This window comes from Lemur catta, chromosome 1, assembly GCF_020740605.2.
Source record: "Lemur catta isolate mLemCat1 chromosome 1, mLemCat1.pri, whole genome shotgun sequence".
In the NCBI taxonomy this organism is placed as follows: Eukaryota; Metazoa; Chordata; class Mammalia; order Primates; family Lemuridae; genus Lemur; species Lemur catta.
The window spans coordinates 121,612,593-121,639,174 of record NC_059128.1 but is presented as its reverse complement, the minus strand read 5'-3'; the positions used below and the strand labels follow the sequence as shown (position 1 = coordinate 121,639,174).

General features: G+C 37.2%; 1 protein-coding gene across 2 annotated transcripts in view; it reads right to left on the bottom strand.

Moving 5' to 3' along the window:
• EPC1 (enhancer of polycomb homolog 1) overlaps window positions 1-20,221 on the bottom strand; it is a 97,074-nt gene extending 76,853 nt beyond the window's left edge. The window contains exon 1 of one of the 2 annotated variants that reach the window (XM_045554224.1): window positions 20,007-20,221. In XM_045554224.1, the coding sequence (XP_045410180.1) occupies window positions 20,007-20,009 (3 nt within the window). In that variant the 5' untranslated portion in view covers window positions 20,010-20,221. The remainder of the gene's footprint in view (window positions 1-20,006) is intronic. The other variant, XM_045554240.1, reaches the window with a different exon arrangement.
• Between the last annotated feature and the right edge of the window lie 6,361 nt (window positions 20,222-26,582).

The window sequence follows — 26,582 nt, the reverse complement described above, 5'->3', positions numbered from 1 at the left end:
ACTGTATATTCTGTTTTATGGCCTTTACTTCCTGACATAACTTGAGAATGTTCCTGTCTCAATAAGTATTCTTCTAAGAATATTTTTTGACAGAGATATTTATCCTACGTATGTAACATAATTTACTTAAGCATTACCCTCTTAAGGAACATTTAGTATGTACTAATTTTCTTTATTATAAAGTATGTACTTTATTATAAAGTATGTACTAATTTTCTTTATTATAATCTTAATAGGACATTTGAAATAAAAAATGGATTTACATTTTCATGATTTAAGGCACCGAACAGAAGTCTGCTATTCTTTGAATAATGATAGTGCCAAGTCTACACAAATGAAGGTTGGCAATTTTACTGTCCATCTGAGTAGACAGCAAACACTTGAGTCTTAAATACCAATATTTCCTCCCAGATATTAGTTTAGCATTTTCCTAAAGTATGTTCCTTAAAACACTAATCCGAGGTGTTCTGAGATGAGAGTTACATATAAAACTAATACGTTAGGGAAACACTGCCTATTACATCTTCCTCTTTAAGTAGGCATAGGCTTACAATGCACAGGCTCAGAGAAGTCTTGCAGAAAAGAAACTCATTTACTGATGCTTAGCACAGTATTTTCCAGAGTTATCTGACCATGGGACCCCTCTCTATGTACTACTAATTATTACCCTCAGTTCTGTAAGGGCCCACTTTAGGAAATTCTAGTCTAGGCAACTCAAGGAAATAGAAGTTTTTCTGATCAAGTTATCCATTTAATTACTTAAGTCTAACCCCTAAATCTTGAGAAGGCATAAAGATCTTATAAATGTGAAGTATTATCTTTATTACCATTTTTAAAAAGATTTTTATCCTGCTAAAAACAGTACAAAACAAGACATTTAAATATTAATATAAAACGGGACAGAATTGTGCAGATCACTATACTTTGACAATATAATTGTTTTATATTTTATTTAATGGTTTATTATATTTCTTTAATACCAAATTAACTAGAAATGTTTAGCTACAGTTCCTTCCAAAATTCTTTACTAAAAAGATCACTTTGATTCAAAAATTTGTACTCGAACTTAAGTTCTTGAAGCTACAGTTTCCCCATCTATAAAATAGGAATCTTAACAGAATCTATCAACTAGGTTGTTGTAAGGATTCAATGAAATGATTAATGAAAAGGAAATACCACGAACCTGACCCACAAGTCACGCTCAATAAACATGAGTTATTTTTAAGGATATTTTTACTCTATTCCTTTGAATAGATCATTGTACTTTTCTGAGGTTTATTTTTCATACATACAGTATAAAACATAATCTTGTTTGGAAAGGTTTCAAAACTCTTAACTAAGGCAAAAAAAAAAAAAAACCCCAATGAAATCCTCAAATGAAACCAATGACCTACAAGACAGTATGTTAAACTAATGTATATAAAATATTACATTTATCTTCTACAAGTTTTTTGTTTTGTTTCCATTTGTAAGTATTGTATCATTCATATTTTTAAATCTACAAGGAGTTCTGGTGCCTCTTTTCCTCCATGCCCAGATGATTCCCCAAGCGGTTTGTGCAGTGACTGCTCCCTCTGCGAATCTGGTCAGGCAGCTCCCCAGGGGATGGGGCCTTTCTGCACAGGTTGCTACTGTTTGCCTCAGGGTGAGCAGTTTGTGCAAAAACAGTCAGATGACAAGTTAACAGTTTGCCTTCAGAGCAACCACATCCCCAGTGAGACACAGTATGAGCTACAGTAAGGAACACTGCCTTCTGTGCTGGAGGGTCTGGATCTTTGTCTGCTATCTACCATCCACCAGCACTACGACCCTGTGGGAACGATTTAATCTCTGAGCCTAAGTATCTCACGTGAAGAATACTCATTCTTTTCCTTCTTAGGCTATTATGAATACCAAATGAGATAATGTGGTGAAAAATTTTTGAAAACTGCAAAGTACCATAGAAGTAGAAGGAAAAATATTATTTCAATTTCACCATGGTGATTGGGAAGGGCACACACTGCTTAAAAGGACACATAGGAATATAAATTCTATGACCTGTTCAAATCATACAGTTAATCACAGAAGATTTAATCGCTGCTAGAGTAGGTCCCTTTGAACATTTCCTTATACACAAAATCTTCAACGCAACACCAAAATTCACCTATTTTATTTATTTTTTAAATAGTGTTTTCTTCACCCCTTTAATTATCTTTCAGTAACTGCAGGACCATTTCAAACTGGGCCTACTCTGGTTGATAACAAAATGTCAGGTTACCTAGCAGGTAGAAGAGCCCAAACTGCAAGTCATGTAGCCTGGGCATGTGCAACAGAAATAGCTTTGACCTCCAACAACACCCAGAACCAACAATCCCTCCCCTCCCCATGGAACCAGGAAGACCAGGACCTGAAGGCTGGAACTCTCTCAAAAACAAGGGATCTACTGGCTAGGAAGATCTTGGGCTAAAATCTGCCCCAACATACCTTGCTGCAAACAACCAAATTGGAAACCCTCCAATCAGACCCTGCCAAGCCAACATTCCTAAATCCTTGCCCCCTGGCCCCTTAAAACTTGCCCCAGACCCCTGAATCAGAGAGACAGATTTGAGCCACATCCCCTGTCCTCTTGCCAGCTGGCTTTTCTTTTCTCAAAAGCTGGTGCCATAATATTGGCTTCTATGTGCATTGAGCCATGAGCTCCTTTGCTCAGTGACATTTCTTCACTGTACTATGGAGAATGTCTACATAAAGTTAAGGAAATTTATGATAAGTTTGCATTATTTCATGATAAGAAATTTACCTGTATTTTCATTTTTTCCAACATAATCCTTTTGACATGAAGTCTCTTCCTTATCAACACCCCATTTAGAACAGAAAATCAATAAAAACATTTTCTCTCTGAATTTTCTCTGCTCACTTATTTCCCCCATTTTAAAGCAGCAATAAATGCTGTTAGCAGATGATACGCAGGAGCTTTGAGCAAGAAAAGAAATTTAAATGTGAGCCCATTTAAATTGCCAGGTCCAGAAAGCCATTGAAATGCCACAGACAGCAATCACATCTTACTCCCCCCTGAGCTAAATAATTACCACTGGAAGCCACTTCCTATGTGGGCTCTGGACTAACAGACACCAACTAGCCATAAAATGCCATATGCTAGACACCATAACTCATACTCAATAGTTCAACAATGTACAGCCAATCACTGATCAATGTTATTTCTCTGAACCAATGAGAATTCCTGTCAAACAATTTTGTATCAGCTCACTCCTTGTCCCACTTTGCGTTTAAAAACCTACTTTTAACAAAGGCCAAATGGAGCCCTCCCCAAGGAAACTTGGAAGTGTGTCCTAGGCAGCTGTCTTCACTTTCACTCAAGTAAACTCTTTAAAATTATATTTTGTGCCTCGACTTCTTCCTTTAGGTTGACAGCTTTAAGAAAACAAATTGCTAAAAGATACAGTGTACTGTACTGGTTAAAAGTTCTGGCTCCAGAGTCAAATATGATTTGGGTTTGGGTTTGAATTTCAACTGTTTTTTTCTAGCTCTGTAAACTTAAATGAAATTCTTAACTGCTTTGAGCTTCAGTTTCCTCCTCTGTAAATGGAGATAATGCATACCTGCAGGTATTATATTGGGGCTCAGGACATATTACCCCAAAATATGATAGTAAGAGATCAGAATATGCCACCCCAAAATATACTTCTTTGGCATATCTTGAGCTGGTTATTCTGAAAAACTGCAGACACAGGAGTAGCTCTGAAAAACCATCCTTTTGTAAAAGAAATTTACATCTATAAAGGAAATCTACATTAGCTGCTCTAGACAACTTTTATTACCTGAGAGGCTTTTTGTCTGCACAACAAGGCAATCTTTATTCATCATACAATCTCTCTCATAATGTGTCACCACTGCTTCCCTCCCTAGAAGTCCCAAGCCTCTAGTCTTTTCTGTAGCTCAATGATCAGACCCTTCTTCAAGTCTCATGTTTTGTGGGACTTATATATGTGATTAAAGATGGCTTTTCTCCTGTTAATCTGTCTTATATAATTCATAGCCCGGCCAAAGTACCTAGAAGCCATACATTACTCTCCTACAATTGTTTGGAATAGATATTAATATTAATAAATAATCCAAGTAACCAAATTTACTAGTTCTTACTTTGGGCTGAGTACTTCACATGCATTACCTTATTTAATCCCTACAAAATCTGATAATGTATCTTCAGCACCTATCAATATAGTAAGATTTCAATAAGTATTAGATATTATTATTTCACCAAAAAGCTGAGAATTTTTCTTAGAATGATTAAGGAATAATTTTGAGTGTAGGGTAGAAAGTTAGCTGCCCCAGCAGACTGAACCAGGTCCTAATTACCCTAATTTTAACATAAATGCTAAACTGGGTTTACACTAGCTGTTCAGTCCTTCTTTCACAAAAAACCAGTCTAAACCTAGACCTTAAAAATAAAGAAATGCTATTCTGCATAAAAGTGTTCCTTCTTGAATAATTTTTAAAACCCTATCCTTTCACTGTCCATTCATAAAAATACTAGTGCACACACATATACACATGCAGACTTCTTCACACCAGGCTTGCAGAGGACACTGTTGTGTCTATTTCCAATATCTAGTTTCCACTCTTCTGTCTTAACAGAACTCTTTGCCTTTGTTTTCTAGAGTTATTCCACTATCTGTGCTTTTTCAAATAACTAAACTTTCATGACCTACTTGAAAAGCTCTTCAGCATTAATTTTCAACTATACTGTATATAATGGTCTTTCTTAGAATTCTCTTTTTAAAAATTCTCAGTGGGAATAAAAACCAAAACCATTTTAAGTAAAGAGAAAATAATCTAATTTTATAACAGTATTGCCTACATCATGTTTGTTTTTAAGACTTTTTTTTTTTTTTTTTTTGAGACAGGGTCCTGTGCTGTTGCTTGGGCTAGAGCATAGTGGTGTCACCATAGCGCACAGCAACCTCAAACTCCTGGGTTCAAGCGATCCTCCTGCCTCAGCCTTCCAAGCAGCTGGGACTACTGGCATGAGCCACCACACCCAGCTAATTTTTCTATTTTTTGTAGAGATGGAGTCTCGCTCTTGCTCCGACTGGTCTCAAACTCCTGGCCTCAAACAATCCTCCCACTTCAGCCTCCCAAAGTGCTAGGATTACAAGCGTGAGCCACTGTGCCTGGCCAAGATTATTTTTAAAGAGCAAAAAGCTTTTTAAGCCCTATGACATTCTTATAATTAAAGTTGTCAATGAATTAAAAATTGATCCATGTTAATCTACCTTACCTGTATTATTAATAAATATTCATGAATATTTTATTTTAAAAGATGTAGGTTCCCATTCTGGCTCTGCCACCAACTAGCTGTATGATCTTGCTCTTAATCTCCCTGGGCCTCAATCTCCTCAATTTTGAAAGACTAAGACTGGATGATCCTTCCCAATTCTTCCCAACTCTCAAATTTTATAATTATTTTTATTTTTGTACAGTTTGTAGAAAAAAATGGGGATGCATGAAATTTTTTAAATGTAACAATCTAGGAAAAGATAATTTACTTTGATATGTGATTTCTAAAGAAACTATGCCTTTAAATACGGATTATAAGGAAGCTCGGCCGGGCGCAGTGGCTCACGCCTGTAATCCTAGCTCTGGGAGGCCGAGGCGGGTGGATCGCTCGAGGTCAGGAGTTCGAGACCAGCCTGAGCAAGAGTGAGACCCTGTCTCTACTAAAAATAGAAAGAAATTATCTGGACAACTAAAAATATATATACAAAAAATTAGCCGGGCATGGTGGCTCATGCCTGTAGTCCCAGCTACTCGGGAGGCTGAGGCAGTAGGATCGCTTAAGCCCAGGAGTCTGAGGTTGCTGTGAGCCAGGCTGATGCCACGGCACTCACTCTAGCCCGGGCAACAGAGCGAGACTCTGTCTCAAAAAAAAAAAAAAAAAAAAAAAAAAAAAAAAAAAAAAAAAAAAAATAAGGAAGCTCAATGAAATCCTAGAGAAAATGGAAAACCAACTCAAAGAAACCAGAAAAACAATTCAGAAAATGAACAAAAAGTTCACTAGAGATCAACATATTAAAAAAAAAAAAAAGCAAATACAATTTTGGAAATAAAAAATCCATTTAAGGAAATACAAAACACAGTGGAAAGTTTTAAGAATAGACTAGACCAGGCAGAAGACAGAATCTCAGAGCTTGAAGACAACTCTGTCAAATTCTCAGTCAGTCAAAAATAAAGAACAGAGAATTAAGAGGAATGAACAAAGCCTACAAGAAACATGGGATTATGTAAAATGGCCAAATATATGAATCAGAGGCATCCCTGAGGGTGAAGAAGAAAATGCACAAGGGCTGGAAAACCTATTTGAGGGAATAATTGAGGAAAACTTCCCTGGTCTTGCTAGAGATTTACACATCCAGGTACAAGAAGCTCAATGAACACCTGGGAGATTCATTGCAAAGAGGCCATCACCAAAACACACAGCCATCAGACTGGCCAAAGTCAACATGAAGGAGGAACTGTGAACCATGAGGTGAAAACATCAAGTAACTTACAAAGGAAAACCCATCAGTCTAACTGCAGACTTCTCAACTGAGACCTTGGTAAGCCTGAAGGGATTGGGGCCCCATTCTCAGGCATCTTAAACAGAACGGTCTGAATGCCCCACTCAAGAGACACAGGCTGGCTGAATGGCTGAAAAAACATAAGCCAAGTATCTGCGGTCTCCAGGAAACACATCTAACCCACAAGGACTCACAATACCTCAAGGTGAAGGGATGGAAAAATATATTCTATGCAAATTGAAACCAGAAGAAAGCAGGTATAGCCATTCTCATTATCAGAACAAACTGGCTTTGAATCAACAATATTAAAGAAAGACAAAGACGGTCATTATATAATGGTAAAGGGAGCAATTCAACAGGAAGACATAACAATCCTAAATATTTATGCACCTAACACAGGAGTGCCCAGATTCATAAAGCAAATCCTACCACATCTAAGCAAAGAGATTAACAGCAGCATCGTAACTGCCGGGGACTTCAACACTCTACTGACAGAACTGGACAGATCACCCTAGCAGAAAACAAACAGAGAAACACTGGACTTTAATGGGACTCTAGAACAAATAGGCCTAACAGACATTTACAGAACATTTCACCCAAAACTACTAAATATCCATGCTTCTCATAAGCACATGGAACATTCTCCAAGACTGATCATATCTTAGGCCTCAAAACATGTCTCAACAAATTCAAAAAAAGAGAAATCATACCATGTATCTTTCCAGACCACAGTTGTATTTTCTGACATAGTATGTTTACATAGTATAGAAAGCAATTAAGAGGAATATAAGAGCAAATAAAATTCTGAAAGATATGCCCTAGGGAGAGTAATTTCAATGACTGAACCAAAGAGAGTATGGTCTATTCGTTAGTAATTAGTAACACTTGATGCTTAAAAGGTTCCTAAAGGATGGTTCGTAGAAGTAGCTTTGCCATAAGTGTGGTCAAATGTGATTTGAGGAACCTGTACAAATATATCAACAAACTGGAAAGTAAGAATTCAGAATTAATATGAAAAGAAAGATGAAAACTTCAAAATAAAGGCTGAAGGAGAAATGATCAAAAATAATTGTCTAGTGGCCGGGGCCGGTGGCTCACGCCTGTAATCCTAGCACTCTGGGAGGCCGAGGCGGGTGGATCGCTCGAGGTCAGGAGTCCAAGAACAGCCTCAGCAAGAGCGAGACCCCGTCTCTAATAAAAATAGAAAGAAATTATCTGGCCAAATAAAATATATATATAGAAAAAATTAGCCGGGCATGGTGGCGCATGCCTGTAGTCCCAGCTACTCGGGAGGCTGAGGCAGTAGGATCGTTTAAGCCCAGGAGTTTGAGGTTGCTGTGAGCTAGGCTGACGCCACGGCACTCACTCTAGCCCGGGCAACAAAGCGAGACTCTGTCTCAAAAAAAAAAAAAATAATAATTGTCTAGTAATAAAAGATCTGCAATTAGTCTGATATTCTCACTGGAAAAATGCATGAAATTTCTCTGTAACAAATTAAGAAAATAATTAACACAACAGTATTGTTTAGGCACTGAGAAAAATACCAAACAACAAGAAAAACAACAACAATACTAACACTGTAACCAGTTTAACAATTTGAAAAGTATGATGCAAGTATGAAGAGTACATTTAAATCTACATCAAAACTTGATTATGAGACCCAGCATAGTGGCTCATGCCTGTAATCCTCGCACTTTGGGAAGCCGAGGTGGGAGGATCACTTGAGGCCAGGTGTTGGAGACCAGCGTGGGCAACAGAGACCCCATGTCCAGAAAGAATAAAAAAAAACTTAGCCGGGCATGGTGCTGTGCACCTGTAGTCCCAGCTACTTGGGAGGCTGAGGCAGGAGAATTATTCGAGCCCAGGAGTTTGAGGTTGCACTGAGCTATGATGACGCCACTGCACTCTAGCCAAGGCAACAGAGCTAGACCCTATCTCAAAAACAAAACAAACAAAAAAACTTGATTATGTTTCATATACTTTAGTAAGTTTTCCTAACTTGTTTTGTTTATTGCAAGCATTGTACTATAGAACTATGGATGTACAAAAGAAAAAGATGTTGTTATTGCCCTTCATGAACTTATGAATACCCTGGTTTGAAAGGTAACATTTAAAAATATTAATAATTTGGTATCTTTATATTCCCAGATTTCCAAATGATTAAAATAAAATATATAGGGAATGTTTCATACATTTATAATCTATTTTTATCTTTTTCATGATATCAAAGAACTAATTTTTATATTACCTAGCTTAAGCCAAAAATGTATTTGTGATTTCAGATTCTCTTTAATACAATTGGAAATCAATAGTCAATAATCATGGGATAGTCAGCCCTCGATTTACTTGGCCATTTAAAGTGACAAGTAGGAAGTATTATATCAATACATGCAAAGAAGTATTTATAATATGGTGAAATATGGAAAAAAAGGAGCACATAAAGGACAACCTGCACAGTGACCACAATCTCCCAAATCATACGATGGGCACCGAGAGAATCATGAAGGAACAACGAAAGGTTTCTCCCTAAGTGTGCAAGGAATGAGGCAGTGTGATACCATTTTCCTTACACAATCAAGAGATTTCTGGTTAGTATAATGTAGCATTTAAAATGGCCAGAACTAAAAAAAAAAAAACTACATTGAAACTTCCAATTTTCCACTCTTAATATCACTAACCACCTAAATTTTAAAAGTTAGTAAGAGATGAATTTCATTAGAAAAATACGATTTAGTGTAGTTTTGAATTTTAGATAAGAAAACATTTCATTTGAAAATATAACAAATTTCATAATCATAAAAACCTAATATTTAAAAGTCCATATATTTGGTATATAAAATAGAACGTATATTAAGTTTTTATTTAATTCATTATTTAACTCCAATTTTATCATCAAGCATTTCTCTACTTTTTCACTTAAGTCCTTCAACATAGTGTAGCTGAACTAGTGTACTTAAAAAAAAAAAAAGCAAAATCTTAAAGCCTTATAAAGGTGTGTTTCCCGACTGAAATTTACACATTAGAATTGAGCTCTGAGTTCCCATTCATTTGAAAGGAATTAATACAGACAATATTGTCTATTATTTTATCCTTTCACATAAACATCAGTGCCATTCTGCCCTGAGCAAGCCTAACAGAGTACAGCTGTTATTTTTCTTCTTTTCTCTGTTAATTTCTATTCATTTGGGGGGAAAGAATACTAAGTTACTAACATAAGTAGCCCTGTTAATGTAAACTCCTAATTGTCAAACACTGTTACATAAGCAAATCTCCTATGTGTTCTTTCAACTTTTTGGTGCCCTCATGCTGCCCCCTGCTGCCCAGTGTCCATACTTACTGAAAATTGTCCCCAACTTTCAACCTTTTCTACTTCTCTTTACTCTCCCCATCCAAACTTATCTGGCCAGAGATCCAGACCACTGCGGTTTTTGTCTCCAAGGCCAATGGCTTAATAGATTAACATAAGAAAGAGGCAGATCCCTCCTATTTAAGCCTTCACCATTTTCTGGCCAGTTAAGCATTTGAACTGGTGTTCTGTGGGCAGTGACTGAGATTCAGATTCCCTAGTTTGGGATTTCAGTCCCTCCCTGTGCTGGTTCCAAGCTGCAATCAAGGACCTCTTTCCTAGTCTGCAACCCATGCACATTATGATTACTCTCTAACCACGCTGGACTTCAAGCGGTGCCTCGAAATGCCACGTGTTTTCTTCCCTTCTTGCCCACGCTCAGCTCATCTCACGCTGCTTACTCTACCTGGAATGTCTTCTCTCAGTTTCTCTACATTGAAAGTCGACCCATCCTTCAAGTCTCCAGTCAAAAGCTGCCCTCTCTATGAAGTTTATTTACCACAATTCCCAAATAGTTCTCTTTTTCTGTTCTCTCTTTAATCCTTTAAGGCTTAACACAGTGTTTTTTTTTTAATGTAGTAGAAGTTCAATAAAGATTTATCTCATGAGTGAAAGGCAGATAATAAAGAAATCTTAATTCTTGGAAAGGCTATCTGACTCCTTGATTTTTAATAGAGTACCTGGAGAAGTAAAGAGAGCCTCCTTAATACTGCAAACACCACACACCTGAATGGGGTGATCTTTTTAATTTGCATCACACTGTGTAAGGCCTATTTTGATCTCTGAAAATCAACTGTGTTCATGAAACAATGAACTTAGAGCATATATTAAGTACCAATGGCAAGTCTGGCACTATTCTACGCACTGGAGATGTATTAACACATTGTATTCTCACAACAGCCATGTGAGGTAAAGTAACACCACCTTGTTTCAGAAGAGGAAACTGAGGGTCTGGACAGTAAGGAATCGACCCAAGATTATTAGGTAGTAAAGGACAGAGCTAGGAAGTAAAAACAGATCAGTCAATTCCGGAAGTTAAAAAAACCTTGTCAAGAGAATAACCTTGGAAATTGAGACCACACAGTCAGACAAAGCCATGAGAGAGATCCAGTCAATCGAGTATCTGTAATAGCTGCAAGAGTTGATGGTTCTGCAAGGAAAAATGTGAAGGAATGTGGCATTTTGCCAAGTTCAAAGGTCTCTAGATTTAGATATAAAAGACAGTTATATATGCTCAAAGATTAAGAAGTGCAAAATCCAAATATTTTTCAATTGGTCCCCTACTTGTGTGGGGATCATAGATTCCAACGTGACTTGAAAATAAGTAAAGACGTGACTCAATATCTGAGGCAAGTATGCTTTGAGAATACTTTTTTTTAATACAGTGAATATAAATAAGGCTTAGCACAGCCCATCAGTGTCTCACACAAAGATCTAGCTGTGCTCCAACCAACACCTCTGCTGATCAAGAAACATGAGCAAGCTGAGCAGAAGACCAAAAATTCACTTGGAAAGGCAACACCCAAAATTGGTAGGACAAAACTGTCACTTTAACATATAAGCATATTTGAACTCCAGAATGGTTTAGGATGTATTGTAGAAAGTAGTTATGTTTCTTAGTGGAAGTAATTGTACTGTTTAAAAACATTTGACCTAATGAAGTAAAAGGTCAGCTGATTAGACTTTTAAGTAGAACTCCTACTAAGTTTATATGCAGTACTGACATGTTAAAAAGGACTTAAGAATCACCATATTTAGAAGTTAAATTACTTAGATCTGTAAGACTTCTTTAACTTCTTGAAAATGTTTACCAAGTGCCAAAGAAGGCAATTGTATGTAGTAAATTTGTAAATTCAGTGTAGAACGTTGGGAGGTATTTAGTTAAGTAATGCTATAAATAAGATCAGATATTACTTAAACGACCATGATTTCTAAAATTTGCAAGATTTATAAATGATAAGATCTGTAAACTAAATTTAAAAACATAAGGAAGAACTACCATTGAATATGTAAATTAAATAAATTTTATATATGTATTTTTTGAAACTCAAATGAACTTCTGCATAGTCTTTCAATATACAAGATTCACTCCCAAGGGCACCAAATAATTCATGACCCCAAAGAGCAGTTGTAGGGCTGTTTTTCTTCCAGCCAAAGTTTGTGTTCATTAGGCTGTCAACTTATTGCTTCACTCACCAGAACTGGTTTGACTGTCTAATTATTCTTTAGTTAGGTCTGGACCTCCCTCAGTTCTTAGGAGATGGATTGTAGCTTTTGAAAGATGGAACAAAGTAGCAGCACTAGTCTACTGATCCTCCCAAATTTTTGGTTTGGTGGCTCCCTTCAATAACCATCAGTTCGTTTATGTAATTTAGCAATTCTCAGCCTTAGCTGCATGTTAGAATCCCACAGACAGTTTTTGGAAAATACTTATGCCAAGATTCCACCCAGACCAATTAAGTTAGAATCTCTTGGGATGGGACGCAGGCATTTTGTTTTTAAGTTTCTGAATGATTCTACCTATAGGCAGAGCTGAGAACCACTGGAGCAAGAGTGAGAGCCTCCCATGGTCTGAAAGACTTGGGGACATTCTAGACCAGGACTATTTGATAGAACTTTTTGCAATCATTGAAATGTTCCATAAATCTGTGCTGTCAGTACGGTAGCTGCTAACTAGGTATAGGTAGCTATGGACTCCTTGAAATGTGGATAGTGTGACTGAGAAACTGAATTTTAAATTTTCAATTAATTCAAATTTAAATATACATAGCTCCATGTGGCTAGTGACTATTGTATTGGACAGCACAGTTCTGAAATTTTAGGCCATTTTAAGTGATCTGACTCTATCTATTATTAAATAGGTGTTGAATGACTCCTTTTTTTTTTTTTTTTTTGGAGACAGAGTCTTACTCTGTTGCCCAGGCTAGAGTGCCGTGGCGTCAGCCTTGCTCACAGCAACCTCAGACTCCTGGGCTCAGGCAATCCTCCTGCCTCAGCCTTCCAAGTAGCTGGGGCTACAGGCATGCGCCACCATGCCCGGCTAATTTTTCTATATATACTTTCAGCTGTCCATATAATTTCTTTCTATGTTTAGTAGAGACGTGGTCTCGCTCTTGCTCAGGCTGGTCTCGAACTCCTGAGCTCAAACGATCCGCCCGCCTCAGCCTCCCAGAGTGCTAGGATTACAGGCGTCAGCCACCGCGCCCGGCCAAATGACTCTTTTTGATATTGGATCCCAGAAGCCCAAATTTACTGCTTGCGCCTCTTTGGGGCACTTCATACAGCTTTTTGACAAGACCTCCAGTGGTATGGAAAGATAGCATGAAGCTTATGTTGGCTTCAGAGGATAGCAAGGATATTGAATTTGCTGTTTTTTTTTTTTTTTTCCCCCTCATTTATGTTGGCAACTTGTTTCTGGAAAAATGAGCAAAGGTCTTCAGAACTAAAAATTTCTCAAGTCTCCTAATATTACTGCTTAAAAATGGAGCAGTAAAGCAATGAAACTCTTGGAAAAGGTCCTCTTCACTCTTTGGCATGTTACAGTGTTTTTCAACGGGGGGTTGTGACCTCTGTCTTGCAGGATGGAGAGTTTCCAGTGGATTGGAGCAGTGGCCTGAGTTTCAGAGCTTAATATAGGGCATTGGCAAGATGGTCTCCCTTTCTCAGGCTCATGGATACTATGTCCTACTAATGAATCTGGGGCATTAGTGGTTGGTGGGATAAAATCTTGAGAAAAACCAGCAAAATGACATGGACACAGAAGCCTTTTTCAGATGGAACTTGATATTGAGCAAAACTAAAATCTATTTTTACCTACTTTTAAAAATTACTCATAAAGTATTGATTCCTGTATTTTTTAAAATAAAAGTTAAAAATACACACATGTATGGATTTTGGCAAGTAAATCTCAAATGTGATATTAATGCTGAGCCATAAGAAGAATCCTCTTTTAGGTCTCATCTGTCACCTGCTCCATGAGGCCTAAGCACCCTATTTAATATTTCAATGTGTATTCATTATATTTGCCAAACATTAAATGATACCCGTTAAAGTTTGTGATCCGTACTTCAAAGCAAAAATATTTATCATGGCAGATACCATCTAATTCTCTGGAGCAGTGTTCTCAGAGTGTGGTCTCTGGGCCAGCAGCATCAGCTTCATCTGGGAACTTGTTAGAAATGCAAATTCTAAGGCTCCACTGCAGACCTACTGAACCAGGAGCTCTCAGGGTGGGGCTCAGCAATCTATTTTAATGAGCCCTTTAGGTGATTCAGGGGCACACTAAAGTTTGAGATCCACTGATCTAGAGTACAGCAAATCCTCCAAAATGTCCCAGAGGGACATTTATCCCAAAGCTGATAAAGATGGAAACATTTCAGTACATAAAATTGGCCTTATAAGTTGTGAAACAGAAGCCAATATGCCACTTGGACCTAATGCCATGAATCATGAATTTACCCACTTAGCAAGGTCTCACTGAATCTCTCTAATCTTTGATCTTTTTCCCCCTGTAAAAATTCAACTTTTTGAATTTTTATGATGAATTTTGTGAGATGTTCCTGAAGAGATGAGGTGCAATCCAAGAGTACCTAAAGCAAATTCAACATACAAAATTTCAGATATATATGACTGATAAATTAGGATGGCAATTCCTCATTCTATGAAAAGATTATTAGATTTATAAAATAATAAATTCACTAGAAGATTCAACAGCAATATCATACAAGTCAATTGACAGAACATTAATTCACAAATATCTAATGTGACAATAAAGAAGAGGAAGTAAGTACACAGTTTCTGATTTTGGACTTCCCAGCTTCAAACTCTAACTTTTTCATTTACTATGTAACATGCATGGGCCAAACCTCAGGGATGTAAACCTCTCTATGCCTCAGTTTCCTCATCTGCAAAATGGGCATAGTAACTGTCCTATTTCCAAACTCTGTGAGAGGATTCAAAGACATAGTAGAAGTAGCATTTAGGCTAGTAACGTATAGTAAGTTCTAATTAAATGTTGTTGTTATTGTTTTTTAAATTAGCCACCAATGACCAGTCTGGTCACTATGAAAACAGATATTAATGTTTTATCACCCAAGAATGTTTACACAAAGCAGTTAAAATATATACAAAGTAAATAAGAGCTAACCATATTGAATACCAGATACTCACTTTTAAGCACTCTTGCCTAGCCCAAACCATCACGGTGATTTCATTTGCCTTGGCAGAAGTATGAGCATGTCCTACAAACCAGGCTGATAAGCTGTAAAAAACACTATGCTGTGGAGCTTCTGGGAAAGGATTTCTTCCTTTATAAAAAGATGAGTAAGAGAAACTCTCCTCACTTTGGAAATTTGAATATTAGGATATGATGCTTGGATCTGCAGCAGCCATCACATGACTATGAGGATCAACATTGCTGACATTCTGGCAATGCAAAAGCACCAAGGAACTTGACAACATTGTTGAGCTATTGAACCAAACCTAGACCTGGCTTGCCTCCTGATCACTAAGTTAGCTGAAATAATAAAGGTCCTTATTTTTTATACCACTGTCAGTAGAGTTCCATGTTGGTATGAAAGCAAACTAAATGATATAAGTATAGATTAACAGGCCCTCTGACAAAACAATTTGGTGGCTTTATTCCTGAAATCATCTTAAACCACATATAGAGAACCCTTAATAAATAGTTCCTTCTCCCCGGATTCATCTGTATAGAAATAACATCAGTCTTGCTTTCCTGCTCGATACCTGATGTGTTTAACTAATTAACCATTAGCTAAATGTCTAATTCTATTACCTTCATAAACGAAAATGTTTTTATTTTTAAAATCTCTGCTATATATATGATTAGAATTTACTATAGAAGATTTTAAAATAAAAATATTTTAGTTTTAATACTTCAATACTAACTGTATTTCCCTGTTTCATCTTTACAGTTTGTATTTACATTGATGTTTATTTCATGATATGACCATAATGTACAAAATGAGGCTCCACTATGTTTTTTAAAAAGTTTTTATCAAAGAGACCTCACGGGGACATGCCCCAAACTCCTAGTCCCAGAGTAATCTTCTCAGTGTCCTTCTCAAGCAAGTAAGTCAATGTTTTATTTCTCACCTTGCAATAGGAATTTGCATTAAGTAACCATCTGTTAATATAGCATCTATTTGAGCTATATCTAAAATTTAAGAGCTACTCCCCCCCCAAATGTCTGAATATTTGGTGCCCAAACAATGGTCCTTTAATGGAAGAATACCTGTCAAATCCTAAACAAACAGATTTAATTTAAAAAATTGTTTACCTCAGAAATTTTATCTGGCCTTCATTCCCAAATGGGAACCTCACACATCTAAGACCTTAGATTTAAAATATCTTTAGAACTTTGAACCATATTGGACTATAAACTCCATTAGAGCAGGGATTCTTGCCACTTTTTCTTAATATAACCTAGCATCTTACCATAATAGATGGGGGGTGTGTGTGTAGGACAAACAAACCCTCAAATAAACATGAATGTTGAACAAATCAAGTATAAAATGTGTTTTTATCTTTGTCATAAAAAAAACCATTTTTATGAAATCATAAATCTTGGCTTTACTTGCCCTTTAGATTCTCCATTTGAGAATCATTTTGGAAAGATCAAAAACAAAGTCACAAATACAAACACCCATTTTGTGTGCTATCTTCCCCTTCTCTTCCTTTGCAAAACCATGCTGAGGACAGTAGTGTATCTGTATAGTCTTATGGAAAGTAGCAATATGTCTAAGAATAGCTGAGGTAAATATGCCCAAGAAGTGGGTAGGATTGGAAACACAATTTCAGGTGTGTATTGAACTTGGTTTCAAAGGGTAAAATTTTTCCTTCTTCTAAAAAAGTTTATTCCAACATAGATTAGATTAGTCCTGGCTAATATTTTCAGCATTTTATGTTAGGTCTTCTTAATATCTGTAAATGTTTCTTCCCTTTGTTATCTCATCCTACCATTACCAATTACCTAACAGGTTTGGCTAGCCTGAAATTTCCTCAATCTTTAGCAATACTAATGAATAGAAATTAATAAATGGGGAAATTATATTGGTTCATTACATTCAGTCTTAATTTTCAGTTCATTTATGTTACTGACCAAGCTCCATAATTTCAAGCTTGTTTTTGTTTTTCTGAGGTTCATTGTTTAGAATTTAATTTACAGATTCTCCATGTCTTCGGTGTAATTTCTTTCTTCTTTCTGCAACCTGTTTTTTGGTCATTTCACTACTCATAAACCCCTCCCTCCATCAGAGGGATGGGCAGGATGAAAAAAATAATATGACATTTTAATACAGTCAATTTTGCTACTTGCTGCTATCTCTGATAAAATGCTGTGCAAGAAGGAAAGAAGTCTAATTGTTGACCAAAATGACATTTTGGGATTTTTTTTAAAATAATTTTTTATTGTCCATGGTCTAGCAACTGTTACTATGGAAAACTGAGTTAGTTCTCTATATACTAAATTTAATAAAGGATTTTTAATGATAAATGCATAATTTATTATAATAATTCTAATCATAATCACACCAAACTCATGAACTAAATGTCTATAAAAATGTTATCAATTAAAAAAATTAATGGCCAAGGAATCAAGAGCTAAAATGAAGCTCAAGGTGGATTTTAAAATGGAGAATAATACAAAATAGTGAATTGTTTTTGCCTCATAGATTTAAACCTCCTTACTTACATAGTGATATAAAAGTCATCTATAAAGGAATATCTTTAATATAAATATCTGTGGATGATTTTAAAAAGTGAAGATTTAACTCTATGAGTTACTTCATAATCAATGATGTAATACGAAATCGTGTAGGAGAACAAAGCATTGCATAGCTACATATGGACTTCATAGCATCAGTTTGTTTTTAAAGGGGGGCTACATTATATAAACATTTTTAATTTTCAGAGATTAAATAAAATGAAAAATATCACCACTCTGAATAACAGAATCTCTTAGCAATAAATGTGTTGTAAAGTATATTTAATTTGGTCGGTCAACTTCAGAGAACTAAACTCTCCAGCATAACCAGAGGGTTAGATAATATATTTACACTTTCAGTATTTCATTCTATAAATAATCTATAATGTCAAAAACCAGTCTTGATGGGACATTCACATTTTACAAAGAGATGAAAATGTTAAGGTGAACACTTTCAAATTTTTATAGCATAGTATGAACAAGAGATAGGCATAATACATAATTATTTTTGAAGTTCAAGAGATATACAGACAGATTATAGGGACAAGAAAATCATAAATACTATTTCTAGTCATTTTCACACATTCTTTTACTTCACTGTTAAATGATTAAATAGTGAAATGAGTATTTACATATTTCAAAGTAAATAAAAACACTAAACAATATCCCTGAAATTTTTACTCTTTCAAAAAATAATCTATACAATCACATGGAAAAGTGGTCTAGGATACTGTTCAGTTGTTTTTATTATATTTGGTAAAATAATATGTTTAAAGGTACAATTACTGATTGCTCCCACTTTCTTTTTGAACTAAGGACATACTTACTATCTTCCTAAACAGCTAAAATGTTTACAGAGACCAGTAAAAGCTATGTCATATCGTAACACATTTTTGTTCTTAGGAGGCTTAGGCCTAGATCCCATATTCTCTCATTAGATAACTCAATAAGAACAAAGATGGAAAAGATATAATACTGCATTTAGATACGTGACTATCAAAATTTTTAAAGTTAAAAGCAATTGTAGATATATTCCTAAAAAATTATCTTATTCAAAAATATTTGCTCTTTTTTGAACAAGGCTACCTGTAAATTCAATTTTAGTACCGTTTCAAAATAAAGCAAATAAACAATGTAAGAAAGTAGGCATTATTGTACGAAAAACTACTAGAAAATCCTCAGGAGAAACTTAGAACAGTTATTTAAGAAATCCCTAGGTTCAAAATGAAATTCAACTTTTACAATGTTCAGGGAACTAAAACTCAGATGTTTTGTTAAACTGAAAATACACTAGCATGTATGATTGGTAATAGAAGGAAAATACAAAATGTTACTTAGGAAAAATCGACAGCTTATTATTGAAGAATTCTGATATAGAGATAATAAATCAGATCAGCTAAAACACAACTGCAAACTGCACGCCTCTCCCTAATGTTCCCTGGACTGGTTGTGACGACATGTCTGCTCTCACCATAGTTCACAGAAAACATTTGAATAACACAACTGAATATTTCCACTGACCAAACTGAACTTTCTTTAAGAAAATAAAGGGATAAGAGATCAAATCTTGCCCCACCTCTTTTTCTTCCTTTCGTCTTTTAGTGAAATTGACATAAATTGTTGAGGAGCACTACAGCGCCACCAACACAGATCAATGCAAAACAAAAAAGATCTCCCACCGTGTGCAAAAAGAAGAAAAAAAAAATTAGAAAAATGCCCCAAATTACAAAATGTCTCCCAAATGTACCTTTTTGGAGAACCAGACAGACTTGCAAAGATTATCTAATAAAGAGATTCAAAGAAATCATATCATAGACTACAAGTTTCGATCTGATCAGCAAATAAAGATCCACTATTTAGTAACAGCCATAACTTAATATAGACCCGGTTATGTCAACCTCCACCTTCATTATACCAAGGGCAGCTTTTCTGTAGTTTGTATCCAAGTAATCCATCAAGAGAACCACAATAGCTCTATTTTTTAAAACTACATCCATAGTTTGCCTGCTGTTAATTTAGTCCTGGACAAATTAGGTAATACATAATTTTTATAAAGAGGATATGCACATATTTGGCATTACCAACATTGCTGGCACACAACAAGTCCATCTTGAAATATCTGAGTTCCTCTGTAGTTCACAGTAATTAAAGTATAATATATATTGTAAATACATAGCTTTAACAATGAAAAAAAATATATATATATTTTTTGCCTTTTGGTAAGAACCAGACAAGATTATGTGGAACACGCAGAGATGAAAGCTAAAGAAAAATACAAAGATTGATTTTGTTACAAGAAACACAATGAAAATCCCTTTTATCTGGGTGGCTCATTCAAAGACTTAAAGGACATAAATGTTTAAAATTACAAACTTACCATTCGTGTAAGCAAAGCAGCAGCCAGTTCTTGAAAAAAAAATTGGAACAATATGGGCTGGATACTTGTGTCCCTAGAAACGACAGCCACCAGGCAGCATATGGGTCCTCAGACATCTTTGAGACGGCGGCTGAACGCAAAGTAACACTTTCCTCCATGGTCGGCGCCGACTGGGGCGGCCTCTCGGGCCGTGGGCGTTCGGGGAGCGGGAGGCGCAGCCGCGGCGGCGGCGGCGACCTGGCCGGGCGCAGGCGCTGATTAGCCGCGCCCGCGCGCGCCCGAGAAGCGCGGCGTGTGCCGTTTCGCCCCGCGCCGTGGGAGCGCGGCCGCGAGTGACAGCCGTGCGGCGCCGCGCAGTGACGCTGCGGAACAATAGCCCGCGGCCGCGCGGCGGCGCGGAGAGAAGGCGCCTCCGACGTCTCAAGGCGCGGGCTCGTTTCTTGTCTGTGGACTTTTTTACGGAATAGAATGTTTTTCTTTTTAAGCGAATGGTTTTATCCTTTTCAAAAACGGCGATGGCGAATCCGGATGCAGATGTGGGCACGAAAAGTCCTGGCACTGGCGTTTCGGATCGGACACCACGAGGAGAACCTGGAAACGCCGGCCGTCCTTGAGCCACATTCGGACTCCCCTGGCTCTGCGATCTTCAATTCCTCGAAACAAAATTATGCGTCATCCATCGTAACTACCATGGGTGCAAAACGTAAAAGAAAACAGTGAACGTAGCGAGCACAGCAAAACAATAGGCGTCCTCCCACCCCCTGCCCTACCCGGCCGCCGAGCCTCGCGCGGAGCCCGCGCCCGCAACAAGATGGCCGGGTCGGGCGCGACCCGCCCACCGCGCCCCCTGTCGGCCCTCGCGGGCACAGCGGCAGTGCGGCGTCGCGAGCTCCCGCCGAGGGTCCGCCCGGCGAACTTTGGGTAAGGTCGTCTGGCGAAGGCGCTGGCGTTTATTAGTTTGTGTCTTTTTAATTGTTTCGAAAAGAACATTGATCACGGGAGATTTACTTGACTGTAATTTGAACTTACTGCTTTACATATTTATAAGCTGTTTCACCTATCTTGGCAGGCTTTCAAATTAAGCGGGCTGGGAAATTTGATGCTCTGTCTCTAGTTGTGAGGTGAGTCAGGTATTTGGTGGTTGCAACTGGGCTTTTAAATAAAGGCAAAGTCTAAAACTTAAAAAAAGTTAAACGAATGCAACACTATGATTCATTGTAGGTGAAAAGTCACAAAAGTCAGCAAATATTGAAATGTGTCAAATACTGCATATATGTGTTAATTGAACACATTCAGTATACAATTCTTAGCCAGCTAAATTTCTCAGGAGCCAAGGATAGGACAGTATTTAAAGGAACTGGATGAAGACAGAGGTGGTAATCGCCCTCACTCTTCAGGACCTTTGCTCTCACCCCCCCCCCCCCCACAGGTCTGTCATGCCTGCCAGGCATTTAACAGGTAACATTCTTCAAAAGCTAAAGCTAGAAGGACTATATAGTTTATCATCTAAAACAGGACATTTTGTGAGTGAAAGGGAGCATATTACTCATTTTAGGATGACCAGAATAAAACGGGGCCTGTCCATAGCAAATCAGAAGGTAGAACTTACCATGTATTTAGAAAAACCTCCATGAACTTTGCCAGGCAGGTCACCTACAGCCATGGTGCCCCGACCAATTTAGACAGATGCTGAGGTGGACCCCTCTCTGCCTTGCATCTACTGCCCTTGTTCTACTGTCAACTGAAGTAGACAATCCGAGTAGACTTGCATTCGGGTATATTTAATGAACAGCCATTGTTGGGAAAATATCTAGATATGCACAACCATATATGTGTATGTATACATATATATACTTATCTGTAGATTAGAATATTCTGTGCACTTTGCACAATATGCATATTTCTGATTACATCCTTTCCTATGGGAGATATTCTTTGAAGTTTTTGAGACCATATTTATGATATACATGATTTGAAGGCTTTTGGTTTTTTGTTTTGGTAAAGGTAAAATGTAGAGTGAAATGTTTGGGGGAAATTATCATAGAAAGACATAGGTTAAGTAATTCTTGTGTTGTTTATTCAAATAGTTCTTCAGAACTTAGAATGTGCTAGGCATGACACTCGGTGCTACACATATATTAATGAACAAGCAGAGAGTTTTACCTCCTCCTTGGAGTTCTTAATCTAGTGGAGAAACAGATAAATAGCAAGCAAACAAATGCAGTTGACCTTTGAACAATGTGGGGGTTAGGGGTGCCAACTCCCCCACACAGTTGAAAATTTGCAGATAACTTTTGACTCACCAAAAACTTAACTACTAATAGCCAGTCAATTAACACATATTTTATATGTTATATGTATTATATGTTTATATATTGTATTCTTACAATAAAGTTAGAGACATAATGTTATTAAGAAAATCATAAGGGAGAGAAAATATATTTACTATTCATTAAGTGGATGTGGATCATCTTATAAAGGTCTTCATCCTTCACTTTCAGTAGCAGAGGAGGAGGAAGAGGAGGGGTTGCTCTTACTGTCTCAGGGGCGGCAGAGGCAGAAGAGATGGAGGAGGTGGAAGGGGAGGCAGGAGAGGCAGGCACACTTGGTGTGACTTTTATTGAAAAAAATTCATGTGTAAGTGGACCTATGCAATTTAAACCTGTGGTGTTCACAAATCAACTGTATATTACTGCAAATTATGATAAATGCTATTAAAGAAACAAACCTGTTAGTGAATAACAGGTTGCCCCAAAGCAGGTGACATTTAAGTGAGATTTGAAGGACGAGAAGGAGCCAAATTTGAAAAAGAGCTGAGAAATAGCAGACTAGGAAGAGGTTACGAGAAGTGATTAAGGTCCTGTGGCAGAATGGAGTTTGGCATTTTCCAGGAAGGGAAATGAGGCCAATGTGGTCTGAGAATATATAGAGAAAGGGAAAATGGCATCAGATAAAGTCAGAAATGTGGGAATGATGTCCTGCAGAGGTTTGTAAGCCACAGAAAGGAGTTCCATATCTTAAGCAAGTGAATTGAAGACAGAGAATACAATGTTGGAATTGGAGATTTTAGAGGTTTTGATGATGCAAGTCCAGAGAAGCTGTGATGAAGTGGAGAAAAAAATACCTCAATGCTAATTTTGAATTTACATAGCTACATCACAAAGTTTTGGTATTATATTTTAAAAATCCACATTTCATTAATATAGCCATTGATTATGACTCAGTTCGTAAATATGTTAATATATGAACCAGAAACAAATATCTAAGATCATACATATTACCAATGAAATGAAAAGGAGAAATTTAGGCAACTATTTGCCTCAATTTTCTGCTTTTCTTTAATAGTGCTAATTTTGTTTCTGTTTTATTTTTATTTTTTGAGATAGAGTCTCACTCTGTTGCCCAGGCTGCAGGGCAGTGGCCTCATCAAAGCTCACTTCAACCTTGAACTCCTGGGCTCAAGGGATCCTCCTCCCTTAGCCTCCCAAGTAGCTGGGATTTCAGGCAGGCACCACCATGCTTGGCTAACTTTTCTATTTTTTTGTAGGATGGAGTCTCACTATGTGGCTCAGGCTGGTCTCAAACTCCTGGCCTCAAGCAGTCCTCGTGCCTCCCAAAGTGCTAGGATTACAGGCATGAACTACTGTTCCTGGCCTGATTTTGGTATTTTTGATTCAAAAAAACATTACATTTTATATCAGTTGAACATTTTTTTTAAACAAATGAGGCAAAGCATTATTAAAGCTTGAATTTATTAATGATATAATTGGAATAAAAACAGCTGTTCTTTTTCAGTTTAGTAATTGGCTGTTAGCTAACCAAGATCCTACCCACACATGGGCAGAAATAACATATTCAATTTCTTAGATCTAAGACTTAGAAAAATTTAAAAAACAGTTATGTCAAATCAATGATATATAATCCCTTGAATGAGCTTTGATAGTAATGGGACTCTCCAAACAAATCAAATTCTGAACTAATTAGGTATTGTAGTTTTAAGATCTTTACCTAACAGAACTCTTGGAATTCAGATTAATTTTCTGAATTTTAAAAATTAATATAGTGCAACAGCACCCTGTGATCAAATGCACTAATATTTTTGCAGTGAAATATATGACCAATCACACTAAATGGGGTAAAAGACTGTAAGAAGTTCAGGTCAGGTCAGTTCAGGTCAGCTTTTGCCACCAAACAAGATGCTGCAACTTGCAGAAGAGCTTTCAATTTTCAAAGATTTGGGGAATTCATAATTGTGGATAAGGGATTGTGGATCTGTAGACTTCAGTCTCATTTAGATAGTTTTAAAAAAGCTATTCTTAAATTACCTCAAAGCTCATAATCCTAATGATTATGAATAATTACAATTTGGAAATGGTCAGATTTCTATTTGTGGGCCCTAATGCATGAAGGACAGTATTATTAAATTTTGTGTGGTCTTAGGCAAATCCTATTAATTTTGCCCTTTATGATTTTTCCCATATTTTTCCTCTTAAGAACAATGAAAAGTTACACTTTTTTGTAAAGGTATTTTAAAAGGGTGTATTTTACCAGACTTTTTATTTTCTAAATGTTTTAATGGCTTTGGCAGAGATCATAAGGGTGTGCATTTTAGAATTCATTACATGTTGTGAAATGATTTTGGATTGCATTTTATCCATTGCAAGTGAAGTGGTATTTTCAGGAAAGATCATTCACAGGAGCGGTTTGTGACCATTTGTATGGCTGAGACAGCTTTACTGACCAACCAACATCCTCCTCCCTTTCTTTCTTACTCATAAAATACAATTTTACTTTGGATTTACCACCCAAAACTGTGTTGCATAACACAGTTCTAACCAATGAGATGTAAGCAGTAGTCATTTGGTTGGGCTCCCAAGAAAGCATTTGAAAGGGGCTGACTCAGTGGGCACTGCCTTTTGCTCCTTACCTTTGCCCTTCCTGGATGGTCACCACACCTGGGTGGAGTCAGGTGTCAACAAGTAGGGGAGAATGCACACAGCTAAGGGTGGTGGAACAGAAAGAAGAAAGCTGGATTCTGCGGAGCCAGCCCTTCATGCCTTCATGGCTTGCCTCTAGACCTTTTTTTTTTTTTTTTTTTACACGAGAGAAAAAGAAAACAGCTAATTTGTTTAAACTATTGTTCTATGGAGTCTGTTCTTCATAGCTAAATACAATTCCTAATAAAATTAGTGTTAAGTAATCTTCAAAGTATTTTCTCTCTGTAAAAATCAGCTACTTTTTAATTGCAGTGTAATATACTCCTCCTTTCTGTAATTGTTCAAAGTTCAGACTTAAGTGAAAGGATTCACCAACTGTGCTTCTATTGCTAGAGCTATTCCAGCTCCTCTTTTACCTCATAAATCTATGCAATGCTGAGATTTTAAGCAGTGTGATTTCTGTCAATGCATGAGTTTTCTCATCACTACCCTGCATTGGAGAGTGGAGGCGGGGAGAGTCAGGGGAAATAGTTCTATATAGTTTTGGGCTGTGGTCCCCAAACCCGAGGCCGTGGACCGATACCAGTCTGTGGCCTGTTAGGATCCAGACTTCACAGCAGGAGGTGAGCAGTGGGCAAGGGAGTGAAGCTTTGTCTGTATTTATAGCTACTCCCCATCTCTGGGATCACCACCTTAGCTCTGCCTCTTGTCAGATCAGCAGCAGCATTAGTGTCATAGGAGCGCAGACCCTACTGTAAACTGCGCATGCGAGGGGATCTAGGTTGCACTCCTTATGAGAATCTAATGCCTGATGATCTGACGTGGAGCTGAGGCAGTGATGCTAGTGCTGGGCAGCAGCTGCAAATACAGATTATCATTAGCAGAGAGGTTTGACTGCACAATAAATGTAATGCGCTTGAATCACCCCCAAACCATCCCACCCCTGCCCCCTGTCTGTGGAAAAATTGTCTTCCATGAAACCAGTCCTTGGTGCCAAAAAGGTTGGGGACTGCTCGTCATGGGGGAGCAAGGGACCTTCTGGGATGCAAGAAATCTTCTGTGTCTCAATCTTGGTTGTGGTTACATGTGGTTACCTATATATGAGATATGTCATATATGTACACATATCATATACACAAAATTATTGAGCTGTACATTAAGCTTAGTGCAACAAATGTATCTTATTGTATGTATGTTATCCCTTAATTAAAGAAAGGTATTTTAATATATTACAGAGAGTGATAAGATCTGATCATTTGAATATAGACATTGTAAAAAAGCTGGACAGATATAATTATTTTGAAAAATATTCGGTAATCTTTTTGTTCTAAGTGCCCCTATTCTGCAGAGTGCCTAAGACAGCTGCCCATTTCTCCCACACACACAAAAATGGTGTTTCTATATTTATACATGTTTCCCTGTGATCATGTTGCTGACACTTAGTGATCTAGAATTGCGTATTTCATGACTCTTCACTCTCTCAATATTCCTTTCCTTGTATTCTTGTTTTACAGTGCTATGCGTGCCTTCCTCAGCAGTAGCCATCTTACTTCATCTTGAACCCTAATCTTGAGTGACCTCAGCTGCCACTTAAGTTCTCATTCCCATGTGGCTTGTTAGAATCCTGGGCTCCATGGTA